General features: G+C 43.2%; 1 protein-coding gene across 4 annotated transcripts in view; it reads right to left on the reverse strand.

Moving 5' to 3' along the window:
• Positions 1-13,597, reverse strand: part of enah (ENAH actin regulator) — a 115,985-nt gene that overhangs the window by 68,414 nt on the left and 33,974 nt on the right. For 3 of the 4 annotated variants that reach the window (XM_063902512.1, XM_063902511.1, XM_063902509.1), the window contains exon 1: positions 1,953-2,088. The exons of the other annotated variant lie outside the window; for it this stretch is intronic. In XM_063902512.1, coding sequence (XP_063758582.1) covers positions 1,953-1,966 — 14 coding nt within the window. In that variant the 5' untranslated portion in view covers positions 1,967-2,088. Of the gene's footprint in view, positions 1-1,952; positions 2,089-13,597 lie in introns of those variants that run through there. 4 annotated transcript variants of the gene reach the window in all.

The following is a 13,597-nucleotide window of genomic DNA, read 5'->3' on the forward strand; positions in this document are numbered from 1 at the left end:
CACGAGTCACTTGTTGACACTAAACTTTCGGCACTTGTTAAGTGTTTATTACAAACAAATTTATTGTAAGAGAAGGCTTTTTACACACTCAAGCGGGCTCTCGCTGTTTCGGTTTGACACTCTTGTTCAGGAAAGTCAACAAGTCCCAACATGATGACAATCAGTGCGTATCAATATGTGAATCATCTTGATTCTATTTTTGTCGAGCCGTTAAATTCATACAATCATAAATAAATAAATACATTTATCCCAATAAAAATTAAGTGAGAATATTGGTGATGTTTGTTAAAGATAGACTTGAAGTTCGTAAAAGAAAGAAAAGAGAATTCAGATTCACGTGCCGGTAACTTGAAATACATCCTAAGAAAGATCTAACAAAAATCATCGTAATATATTTGGAAAACCGTAAAAGTTCCGGAACCCTCGTGACCCTCACCAGTTTGACATATTTCTGAAATTAGATAGAGCCATTGCTCCATGTTGTACTTGCTGAATAAAACAAATCAAAATGTAAATACATATAACAATTATAATTGAACTTGGTTTAAGTGTTGCAGTGTCGGGCTGTTTGCAGGCTGACATTGATGCAAAACTGACAGGTGGAGCAGGGCTGAGGAAGAGGAAGTGGAGAAGAACAAAGACAAAAGGGACAGAAAGCTGGATAACATTGAAGTGTGCAATGAGAGGTCGATGAAGAGCTCCAAAGACCATAATCAGGATCATAGTATACAAAACTTTGGCATAGAATGGCATAATAAACAAGATAGAGATGATGACAGCGGAGTCCCTGAAGAGTCACTATAAACACAGACGTGCACATGTCTCAAGGGACATGCAAAGATAAATGTTACCCCCAATGGGAGGACAGGTGAACTGCGAGTGTCATGGAGCTGTATTGCTAAGACAGCGCTGGTGCCGTGATAACCTACTGTATTATACATGACAATGCTTGATAGGTAGTGTCCTTCTCCACACAGGGAGAACCCTCCCTCCAACAGACAGAGCTTCATATTACTGCCTTAACGACAAAACTGCAGAGTACAGACCAGACAGCACATTGTCCTTCCATTATTCCCACAGGATGTCTGCTGCTCACTGAGAGGCTCATTTTACCCGAGACAAAGACCTGAAGCACATAGTGTTCAGCTGACATGCTACGTCTTCAGCTTGACCTTAAAACCAAGCTTTGAAGCAATCTTGACATTTGCAAAATAACTGAAATGGCAGATCTTAGATAAAGAAGCATAAAAACAGCTTGGATCTGCATTCTGTCTCTCAGATCTGGACTCAAACACAAGTTTCTTTTATTTCTAGTGTGAGCACGTCATTTCATCTGTTCGGCTTAACGACAGTGGCATCATTTCGTTCACCTCATAGAGTTGTGAAGAAGGACCCTAATGTTACAGGCTACTGTTATTACACAACTGTTCGTACTGTGCACACGTCAGATACAGACGGGCATACTACTCATCACCAATACAACTCACCATGGTAAAATCGGACAGGCAGACAGACAGACAGGCAGACAGACAGACAGACAGACAGACAGACAGACAGACAGACAGACAGACAGACAGACAGACAGACAGACAGACAGACAGACAGACAGACAGACAGACAGACAGACAGACAGACAGACAGACAGGGGCTAACACTAAAGCGCAGCTCTGTGACAGGGTGAAATCACACTGGGAACTAGAAAACATAAATAAATCACTACCTCAGCTGCATCACTCACAACTGTTGGGATAGACATCACATTTAAATCAGACGGACGGCTCAGAAAACACTGCTAAACATCCCATAAAACTGAGTGAAACTTGGTTTAAAGGTAATAAAACGGAGAGTGATGAGACATGTTTAATACGGAGCCCTGGGTTTTCTTTCATTACCCAATGTGACCTGCTACAATCTGTCAATCATACAGCTACTCCACTGCTGCTCAAACTTACGAGTCACGAGTCATCGCGGCGTCTGGTGTATCCGGCACCTCCGCCTAGTAGACAATGGGTTGTTGGAAGTTGCTCGGAATCTTAAAGTGTCCACTTTCTTCAACGACTGACTGAGGGAGCAGCTGCGTTGCTGGACCTACCACTGGCTGGCTGACTTTGGGAGGGGGGAGGGTAACTGGCCTTTAGACAGACAGTGACAGTGGTGAGGCACCCACCCCGGCGCAAGGCCTGCTGGTAAAACCCCCCTCATTCTCCTGTGCAGCCGCACACAGTCCCTAAGATTACCAGAGCAATGGCTAAAAGCGGAGCAGCTGGGTGGGGGTGTGGGGGATGCTATGCTTCTATGGTTGGGGGTACTAAGGGAGGATCTCCTCTCTGCCCTTTCCCAAAATAGATATTCTGACCAGCACATGTCATTGGCCTGGATTAAGTTGGGGATCGTTGGAAGTTTACTGGTGCTGACACAGATGTAATCTGTTACCATAGACGGTAACACACCTTCCAAAACAAAGAAAGACATTATGAAAGTCAGAAACATAATACTTTCAGAGTTTCAGATCAACTCATAGCAGTTAGGATACCTAGGTGTTAACTTTAACTGGAGAACTGCAGGTTCATTCCGCCTATGGAAACACTTTCTGTAGCTCTAACAAAATAATCCTCATGGAATATTAGGGCTATTATAGCGTGTGCATACAATACTTATAAATACATACAGTAAATTGAAGTAAAAATGTGCAATCAAAGTCCTTGTTGCCACTGAGACACAGCATCTTAGGGCCGAGGCAGGTAGTCTTCCACTGCACAGAGACCCTTTGAAGACTCATGGTGGAGACATGATGAAGACGCAGGCTCATGATGAAGACTCCCACTCATTGTAGAGACTCAGGCTGAAGATGATGACTCAGGCTCACGATGAAGACTCAGGCTCATGGTGGAGACATGATGAAGACTCAGGCTTAAGATGAAGACTCAGGATAATGATGAAGACTCAGGCTCATGATGAAGACTCAGACTCATGATGAAGACTCAGGATCATTATAAAGACTCAGGCTCATGGTGAAGACTCAGGCTCATGGTGAAGACTCAGGCTCATGATGAAGTCTCAGGCTCATGGTGGAGACATGAACAAGATTCAGGCTCATGGTGAAGTCTTAGAATCATGGTGAAGACTCAGGCTCATGATGAAGTCTTAGAATCATGGTGAAGACTCAGGCTCATGATGAAGACTCAGGCTCATGGTGGAGACATGAACAAGATTCAGGCTCATGGTGAAGACTCAGGCTCATGGTGAAGACTCAGGCTCATGGTGAAGACTCAGGTTCATGGTGAAGACTCAGGCTCATGGTGAAGACTCAGGTTCATGGTGAAGACTCAGTGTCACGATGAAGACTCAGGCTCATGATAATGAGTCAGGCTCATGAGCTCCTCCTCAGCCGGCATTTTAAACATCCCTACAGTCCCCCAAAATAAAATGGGTGAAGCCGCTTTTATCCACTACGCTCCCAAACTGTGGAACACCAGGAAATATCAGAGAGGCCAAATCAGTGACAGCTAAAGACACATCTTTTTAGATTAGATTTTTTATGAGTGACACCCCATTTTTAAATGGTCCTTTTTTAAAGATTCCTTTAATATGTGGGTATTTCTATATTGTTTAATTTATTTTATAGGTCTTAGAAGTTCTGAATTATTATTATGTATTATGTATTTTACAACTGACTTTTATTATTATTATTATTATGTTATTAATTATTACATGTCTATTATTTGTGTCTTATTTGTTTTTATTTGTATTTTATGGTATTAATTGATTTAGTCTTCCTTTGTTTTACAGAGAGGGATCACCATGTCATTGTGTTGTATTTTTTATTATCATACCTTTTCCTGCTGTGTCAAGTGTCATGTTTTCTGTTTTGTTCAATTTGTTACTGTTTAAACTTGTGATGTCTGCCCAACACATATTTAGTGATTATCTATTGTCTAACTGTATCAGCATTTAAAGAAGTAAAAATAATCATTGTGGCTTGATATTGAGTATATAAACCAGTGGGCTGGACGTTGCCAGGAGTTCAATGTAAAGCCAGCCCACATTTCGGTTATGACGTCATAACCGAAGCAAATCCTGATCAGCTCGTTTGTATCCCCGTTTTCAGAGATGTGGGTAAGGAGGAAAAGAGAGAGGGTTGTATTTTTTGACACTTTGTGAGTCTCCTTACACACTGGGGACACATATTTATGTATAAATGACATCAAAAACTGCATTTAGCATAATAGGGGACCTTTAACATCTGAAAACTCCTACCTTTTTTAACCAAGTTAAAACAACTTCATGTATTCTTAACTGCAACACAAAGTCCAATTTTGCATTGTTTTCAGGGTAACTTTACAACATCTGTCCTGGGATTACAGATGAAAAATAGCATCTTGGCTAACTGCAGTGCATTTACAGGAATAGAAATGTCTATTAATGTCAGCTTCCGGTCTCCCAAGACCCGACTCTCGCCCTGACAAGAAGCGGTGGTGCAGAAAGACACTTCCAATAGAAAGAGATTTTAAAAATCCTTCTCTGTGACATTAAAAAATCACAGGGAATCATGGAAGTGTCCGTCCACACAAATCAATAGATTACATTTCGTGACTATAACAGGAAACGCCTTCACACTGCGTTGTGGGATCATTGGACTCGTGTTCTAACCACACACATGGGGCTTGGACTGGGAATCGTAGGGTCGCCGGTTCAAGTCCCTGAACAGACTTGAAATATGGAAAGTGGACTGCTACTTGGAGAGGTCCCAGTTCACCTCCTAGGCCCTGCTGTGGTGCCCTTGAGCAAGGCACCGGACACCTCCAATCCCCCCTCCCCATTGCTCCCCGGGCGCTGCACGATAGCTGCCCACTGCTCCTAGTACTAGGATGGGTTAAATGCAGAGGACTAATTTCACTGTGTGTGCTCTGCTGTGTGCATGTATGTGACTAATAAAGAGGGTTTCATCCTCCGATTCTATCTATCTATCTATCTATCACATGCCTAGAGCTTGCCTAAATGACTTCTACTAACCGATACTGCTAAACAACGCAACAAATGAGGTACAGACGTCTTACTTCACTTCAGCATCCAACAAGTTTCTAGAGAGCTAACGACAGGCAACATGCGGCCAGCCCCAGCGCATTATTCTCTTTTGATAAATGCTTTTGGAATACATTGTATACTGGTTTGTTAAATGTTGTTCAAGTGTGGGTTCTTCCAACCTTTACAATATTTAAAAATCTTTCAACTAATTCATTTGTTTATGATTAGTTATTTCATTACGAATTTGATTGTATTAATATTGATAGTAATCAATAATTATTAATAACTAAAGCCATTGCTAGGAAATGGTTAAAGCAGGAAAACTGTGAACTAGTTGATTGACATTAGTTATGATATTGTTTTTAAGATGGAAAGGATTCCCTTTCTCTTTCAGTCTGCAAAAGGTAATCTTATGGAAAATATGGATCATTTATGTTAAACTGGTACAATCAAGCATGTGTAAGGGGGATTTTTCTTTTTTTCTATACCCCTTTGTAGAGGGGTTCTGAGGGTTTAGAGGGAATCAATGAGGTTGTATTTAGGTATTTGTTATCATTTCATTTATAGCATGTTTTGAAGGTGAGTGACTCCTTACACACCTCTGTATGGTCCACAGTATCAGTAATATAGTGTTGTGTGCTATGATTGTGCATTTCAAAAATGATTATCAATTATTGTATGGATGAGAAAACAACATTTAAAATATGTTACTTAACATTCAGCATCTCATCAACATTCATACGTTTACTGCCCACATCGTATACATAAGGAATTTATCTGATGCATACCCCCACACACACACACACACACACACACACACACACACACACACACACACACACACACACACACACACACACACACACACACACACACACACACACACACACACACACACACACACACACACACACCATTGCAGGCAGTGAAACCGTCAGAATTATCCATGGCAATAAAGCTCCTACTTGACAAAACAGAGAACCAATGTATCCCTTCTTTTAAACGCCCCCCCCCCTTCCACCCACTCTCAAACACACTATTCATCCTTTTCTTTCCCTTCCAGCCCACTTTTTCCTCCCTCCCTCCCTCCCTCAGTGTCTCCCATGTTGCCCCTCTGTACATCCTTAACTCTCCCGCTCTCCCTCCCTCTGTGTCTCTTCTCTCCTCAGCTCACCTCTCACGCTATTAGGCCATTGATGCGGTCACTATGGTGATGTACTTTTCATTCCAACGGCCAATAGACTGACAACATAAGGGAGACAGGCGGAAGGAGTAAAAGGCTATTCCAGCTTCTGCCTTTTAATGTGGTGTGAGTGTGTGTGTGAGTGTGTGAGTGTGTGTGTGTGTGTGTGTGTGTGTGTGTGTGTGTGTGTGTGTGTGTGTGGGTGGGGGTGTGTGTGTGTGTGTGTGTGTGTGTGTGTGTGTGTGTGTGTGTGTGTGTGTGTGTGTGTGTGTTCTGCTGACTTTGATGATCTGGCATGACAACAAACATTAGCTGTGTTTGGTAGCGACACTGGTCACTTTGGTACAAGCAGCTACTCCCTCCATCAGACTGCAGCGTGCTGACATGAAAACACAGCATCATGTGAGCGAAAGAGAGATGGTAGAAGACTAACTATGAGATGAACAACAGGAAACAAAGAAAGTCCCAAGGAAAAGATGAAGTGTGATCTACTTCCAAGCCCTATTGTATTATTCTTAGTATCGTTATAGTCCTCTTTTTCGTTGTTTTTTTTTATCTTTGTTGTTCTTTTGTGTCACTTTGCAGTCGTTCTGTATTTCTATGTGGTGCTCCACATGCACACATACTGTACAAAATTGATAATAAGATAATCAAGTTCATTACTGTATCTTAAGCATCAGTCCAGTTGTAATTCATTCATAATGCTTCACCTGGTGAAGGGTGACATCCTTCTAACTTGTGCACCATTTGCTTTGTAATGCAATAATCCATTTGAATTGGAAAAAACGTTTGACATGGGTGTAAAATGCAGGATTAGATTAGATTAGATAGAACTGTATTCATCCGGAAGGAAATTCTTTTTGCCAGGTTGCAAAATTACACAACATAGAATACAGATACAGGTATGTAAAATATGCAACATACAAACAGTTATATACAAGTATTAAAAAAAAAAAAAAAAAAAAACAGTGCCCCATGTAGAGATTAATGAGATGTCAGAATATGGATCCTGACTGAACAGTCGGTTGTATGTATAGGTACTTTTCACAGCATTTTCGTCCCAATACCGTTCCAGCCTGATAGCCTTCACGACCTGTTTGAGGGTACTGTGCCAGTTGAGTTGACCTTGTGTAGGATAGACTTTTGTGTTGCCAAACTGAATGTTCCTCATTAATCTGTTGTCTTCTTTTTGTAATTGAAAAGTGCAGCTCAACACTTTCTGCTTCATGTCCATACCTTGATTGACGTTGTCAGGAAGTTGATCTTCACATCCAGAATCTGTGGATGAGCTAAAACCCACGATCAAAGGAAAGTTAAGCTAGACTTTGACTTTAGTTTATCATACCAAGTTGCAATGCCCACTTTTTCCTGTGAGGTAGAACTCAAACTCAATGAGGGAAATATTACATATGAGTGAACAGGGGAGACTCTTAAGCAATTTTGAAAGAACAGCCTCCTTGAGAACCTTGCAGCAAAAGCGCAAAGCTTCAAAACAGCTTGGTGTTGGTTGTTCAGGAGGTTTCAGTGGCAGCAGAAGCACTCCACCATCATTTTTGTCCAAAATATCTAATTGTTTGTTTTGCTGTGTCAGTAATAAATTGGACAGGTTTACTATTTCAACTATTAAATTAAGTAAAACTGCCGCTGAGGCACCAGATAGTGAATCTTATGCACAGGAATGATCCAGGTCCAGACAAGAATATCTGTTTGTGCATGTATTTCCATTTACCAATATGAGCAAAATACAATACACAGGTTTCCTACACATAACTGCCCTGTGCCTCTCCTCAGGCCTCCTTGTGCTTTTCCTGTGGTAAAATACATATGCCATACTGGTGCGCTAATCCCACCACCACCTGCCTCCCATTAAATACAATTACACCAGGTGCTTAAATCACCCAGTGCTCAAAGATGCCTTCAAAATAAAAGCATAAAAAATACTTTAACTAACTTAACATTAAATAATAATAAATTTACTATAAACAAAAACAAGCAAGAAAATCCTCCGGGATCAACTCGTATGACTACGGCGGACAATTCCTTCTGTGCAAAAGCTTCTTCTGGGCCTGTCCAATTTGCACTTTCATCCAACTTTTCATGTCCTCTTTGTATTGAGGCTCCTCTGTGTCTCCTACACTAACCATCCTACAGCATAGCTTTATCCTCAGTTTTAGAGTCATACTTGTGAGGTTTATCAGTCTCTGATTCTTTGGAGCTGGTCGTATCGATGTGATGAGCTTCTGGTTGTCCTGGTTTTTGGTTAGAATCATGATGATAAGGGTTGCAGATGTTCTTCTCTAGAGGTTCCAGAGCAATATGACCTTCAACAGTAAAGCCAGTCCTCACTCTATGGCTGTCCCCTGGTCCACCGGCCCCTATTTGCCTCAATGTCTGACTGAAAAGTTGAAACGTGGCTCTTTAAAGGATGTGCTTGTATTTTATCCATATTGGTAAATGGAAATATATATATATATATATATATATTTCCATTTACCAATATGGTAAATATACCAATGTGGTAAATATATATATATACATCAAGGGATATTCTTGTTTGAGCTTTGATCATTCCCAAGCGTAACATTGGCTATCTGGTGTCTCAGCGGCAGTTTCACTTTTGAGTCAATTTTATTTTTGTATTATTTTGGCCGCTACACCAATAGCCTTATTTATAACCACCTTGAAATGTTCAAATAAGAAGAAAAATTATGAGCAGCTTTAAGGTTAGGTGACATGTATATATTCTTATTACATGAACGATAACAGAACATTTAAATATATATATTTTTTTTAATACTGCATGATTGGAGCATAGAGCCTGTAAAAAAAGGACTCGACTAAATAAAAGTCCCTTTACAGGCTGAATCCTGCATGTTAGGTAACAATAGAAATATATGTTTTTTTTTTTTTTTTTTTTGCTCTTCTGTTTTTTTATTGTATATAGCGTTTTATTTTTAACAGCATGGACGTCAAGCAAATCATTTTTGCACTGTTTTTGCAACTTTTTCTGCTCACTACTGTAACCGGGGTTTCCTCGTGCAGTGAACGTCTCATTGTTTACACTCGCGATCAGCTGTTAGCCTCCCGGCTATAGACCCGTTGTTCCCCGCCAGCTGAGGAGAAAGAGACGGGGACGCCGTGCCGGAGCAAGGCTGCGAGCAAGGAAGAGACGATACAGACCTGTCCTTCCTTCCGTCATCATGGGAAACGTAAGATCTCCCTCGAACAAGATGGACGAACTAGCGGCGTTGACCTGCATCACAGTGAGTATCTGGAGAGCAGCATCATGGTGTTTACAGAGACGTGGCTAACGGAGCTAACCCCGGATACTCATGCTACACTGGACGGCTTTCATCTGTTGCGGGCGGACAGGACGAGATAGAGTGCTAAGAGGAAAGGAGGACGGCTGACTGTGTTTGTGAACGATAGATGGTGTAACCCTGGGCACATCACTAAATAGAACAGATAATCAACAAGGAGATTGAGTTGTTAGCAGTTAGCATGCAGCCACATTATTTGCCCCGGGAATTTTCGCATGTTATCGCTATAGCTGCGTATATCCCCCTCTGCTAATGCTGTTGAGGCATGTGACGTTATGAGCTCTACTGTAAGCAGACTACAAACGCAGCACCCAACTGCCCTCATCCTGATCTCTGGGGACTTCAATCATGCTTCTTTCTCAAAAACTCTGTCCACATTCAAACAATATGTCACCTGCACCACCAGAGACAATAAAACACTGGACTTACTGTACAACAACACCAAGGAGACGTACAGCTCATTACCCCTATCTCCCCCAGGCAGATCTGACCACAACCTGGGCCACCAGCCTGTGTATCAACCTCTGGTCTACAGACAGCCGGTGCCCACACGCAGCATGAAGAGGTGGTCTGAGGCGTCTGAAGAGGCCCTTAGAGACTGTTTCGACACTACTGCGTGGGATGTGTTCACTGACTCTCTCGGCAAGGACATCAATAGCCTTACTGACTGCATAACGGACTACATCAACTTCTGTGAGGAAAACGTCGTACCCCCCAGGACTGTACGGTGTTTTCCAAATGACAAACCCTGGAGTACGCCTGAGATAAAGGCTCTCCTGAAGGACAAAAAGAGGGCCTGTCGATCAGGCAACACAGAGGAGCTGAAGGTGGTACACAGGTAACTGAAGTGGAATATCAGAGAGGGGAAAAACAGCTACAGGAAGAGGATGGAAGAACAGCTGCAGCAGAGGAACGTCAGCGGAGTCTGGAGAGGCCTAAAAATCATCTCTGGCTACAAAGGGCTGGACTCCCAGGTCCGGGGGGACCATCAGTGGGCAAACGACTTGAACATTTTCTTCAATTGATTTGATCAGTCAGGCACCCCTCCCTTGACTCATTCCCCCCCTCCTGCACCCCCCATTGTCCCCATTGCCTGGAAATGGCCCTGTCATCTCTCAGAATCAGAATACCTTTAATCGTCCCACAGAGGGGATTTTTCTCACACCTCCACCCAGCCCCCGACCACCGGCTCACAGACATTTTTAACCCTGTTTCTTATTCCCCCAAAACCCCCCCCGCACGCTGACGGCACCTTGTCCCTCACAACCAACCAGGTGAGGAGGGAGCTGCAGAGGTCCTGAGAAGCCCTGGATAAACGGGGAGGTCCAAGCTAAACTTAAAGCACGGGCCATCGTGCACAGCAGCGGTGATTTGGATGAGTACAGGAATTCCAGGTATGCACTCCGGAGAGCTATTAGCAGTGCGAAAAGACAATACAGGGACAAGGTGGAGTCAAACTACAAGGGCTCCAACGCCAGAAGCATGTGGTCTGGACTAAAAACAATAACAGACTACAAAAGGACAACGGGTGGTGCTGAGGAAGTGTCTGCATCTCTTCCAGATGAACTGAACACATTTTATGCACGCTTTGAGAGGCCCCCGGCTGTGGAGGCACAGAAGGCCCAGGATCCCTGCACACTGGTTTTAACCAGTGCAGATGTGTGTAGATCTCTGAAAAGGATCAACACACACAGGGCTCCTGGACCTGATGGCATCCCTGGCCGTGCTCTCAAGGTGTGTGCAGTTCAGCTGGCAGATGTGTTCACAGACATTTTCAATAGGTCCCTGCTCCAGTCTTTAGTCCCCACATGTTTTAAAGTGTCCATCATTGTCCCTGTCCCCAAAAAGACAAAACCCATCTGCCTCAATGACTACCGCCCAGTTGCACATCATCATGAAGTGCTTTGAGCGGTTAGTCAAAACATTTATCACCTCCTCCCTCCCTGACTCACTGGACCCCCTGCAGTTTGCCTACAGGGCAAACAGGTCCACAGATGATGCCATCTCCCTCACCCTCCACACTGCCCTCTCCCACCTGGACCAGAGGAACACTTATGTGAGAATGCTGTTCATTGACTACAGTTCAGCATTCAACACCATTGTGCCCTCCAAGCTCATTATTAAGCTCAGGGACCTTGGGCTCAACAGCGCCCTCTGCGACTGGATCATGAGCTTCCTGACGGGCAGATCCCAGGCAGTGCGGATGGGGAACATCACATCCTCTACCTTGACCCTCAACACAGGAGCCCCTCAGGGTTGTGTGCTCAGCCCTCTCCTCTACTCCCTGTTCACACACGACTGCGTGGCCACACACAGCTCCAACACCATCATCAAGTTTGCTGACGACACGACCGTCATCGGCCTGATCACAGACGGCAAAGAGACGGCGTACAGAGAGGAGGTCAGAGCCCTGACATCTTGGTGCCAGGACAACAACCTCCATCTCAACGTCAGCAAAACAAAGCAGCTGATTGTGGACTACAGAAAGAGGCAGAGAGAGGCACACACACCCATCACCATCGACGGGACTCCTGTGGAGAGAGTCAGCAGCTTCAGGTTCCTCGGGGTAAACATCAGTGAGGACCTGACATGGACACATCACACCAGGGTCATATCCAAGACGGCTCAACAGCGGCCTCTTCTTCCTCCGCAGGCTGCGGAAGTTCAACATGGACTCCAGGATACTCTGCAACTTCTACAGGTGCACCATCCAGAGTATCCTGACTGGCTTCATCACCGCCTGGTATGGCAGTTGCACCGCCCTCAACCGTAAGACTCTACAGAGGAAGGCCAGTAGGATATTAAAGGACCCCCATCACCCCAGCAACAACCTGTTCTGTCTGCTGCCGTCTGGCAGACGGTACCGCAGCATCCAGACCAAGACCACCAGACTCAGGGACAGTTTTATACCACAGGCTATAAGACTGCTGAACTCCTGAGCTCTGTGAATGTTTACTCACATCTGTTTATAGTACACACATACATATATATATATATATATATATTATACACATCTGCCATACATATCTGTTTATAATACACATATCTATCTGCCATATACATCTGTTATACGTAATATATGCATCTGTCCATACCTCCTCATTCAACAGTGTAAATTATTTAAATTACTGCACTGTGTATTTAAATAATTTCAATGTATTCCACATATGTATATATTTCACATCCTTAAATCTTTATTGTTGTTATTGTAAATATTCTTCTCTTTTTTTGCACTATTTTATTTATTTGCACCATGTATGTTGAGTTGTTGGAGGAGCATGGGATATAAGATTTTCATTGCCAACATATACGTTGTATATGCTGTGCATATGACCAATAAAACCTTGAAACCTTGAAACCTCAGGTGTAAGGTGCGGAAGGCAGCGGGTCCATATCGCATCAGTTCGAGGCTCCTGAAAATCCTGTGCGGACGAGCTGTGTGGGATTGTGGAGTTTCTGTTCAACACCCTCTACACTGCAGACTTCAGCACGCCGACCTGCCACCTGCAGACATTCTCTGACGACTCCGCCATCGTCGGCTCATCTCCAATGAGGACGACAGGGAGTAAAGAGAACTAACGCAGGACTTCATCCTCCGGTGCCAGAGGAACCACCTCCAGCACAACGCAGGGAAGACCAAGGAGCTGGTGGTGGATTGCAGACGGTGCCAACACTTTTTTTTGCTGTAACAAATGAAAATTTCCCCTCTGTGGGACGAATAAAGGGATTTTGATTCTGATTCTGATTCTGATACAATGAGAATACACACAGAATACACTGTCAGAAGAACAGCCACAGGAAACCTGGCTTCCACACACCATCCTGTGGCCTACTTTCTGCATTTATAATCAGGCTTCATTACAGTGATACATTTATTGGGCTTGAATGTGTATTTATGCACATCTCGACTTATCTTTACTCTTTGCAAGCCTTAAGTAAGCAGATTGTAAAAACAATGGAAAATTATTTGCTGAGTCTAAGAAATAATAATCAACATTGTGTAACTAGAACACTGTCTTATTTTGAAAACCATTTTATTCTGAAACTTTATTTTTCTTACCGGATGTAT

This window comes from Eleginops maclovinus, chromosome 15 (assembly GCF_036324505.1).
Source record: "Eleginops maclovinus isolate JMC-PN-2008 ecotype Puerto Natales chromosome 15, JC_Emac_rtc_rv5, whole genome shotgun sequence".
Lineage (NCBI taxonomy): Eukaryota > Metazoa > Chordata > Actinopteri > Perciformes > Eleginopidae > Eleginops > Eleginops maclovinus.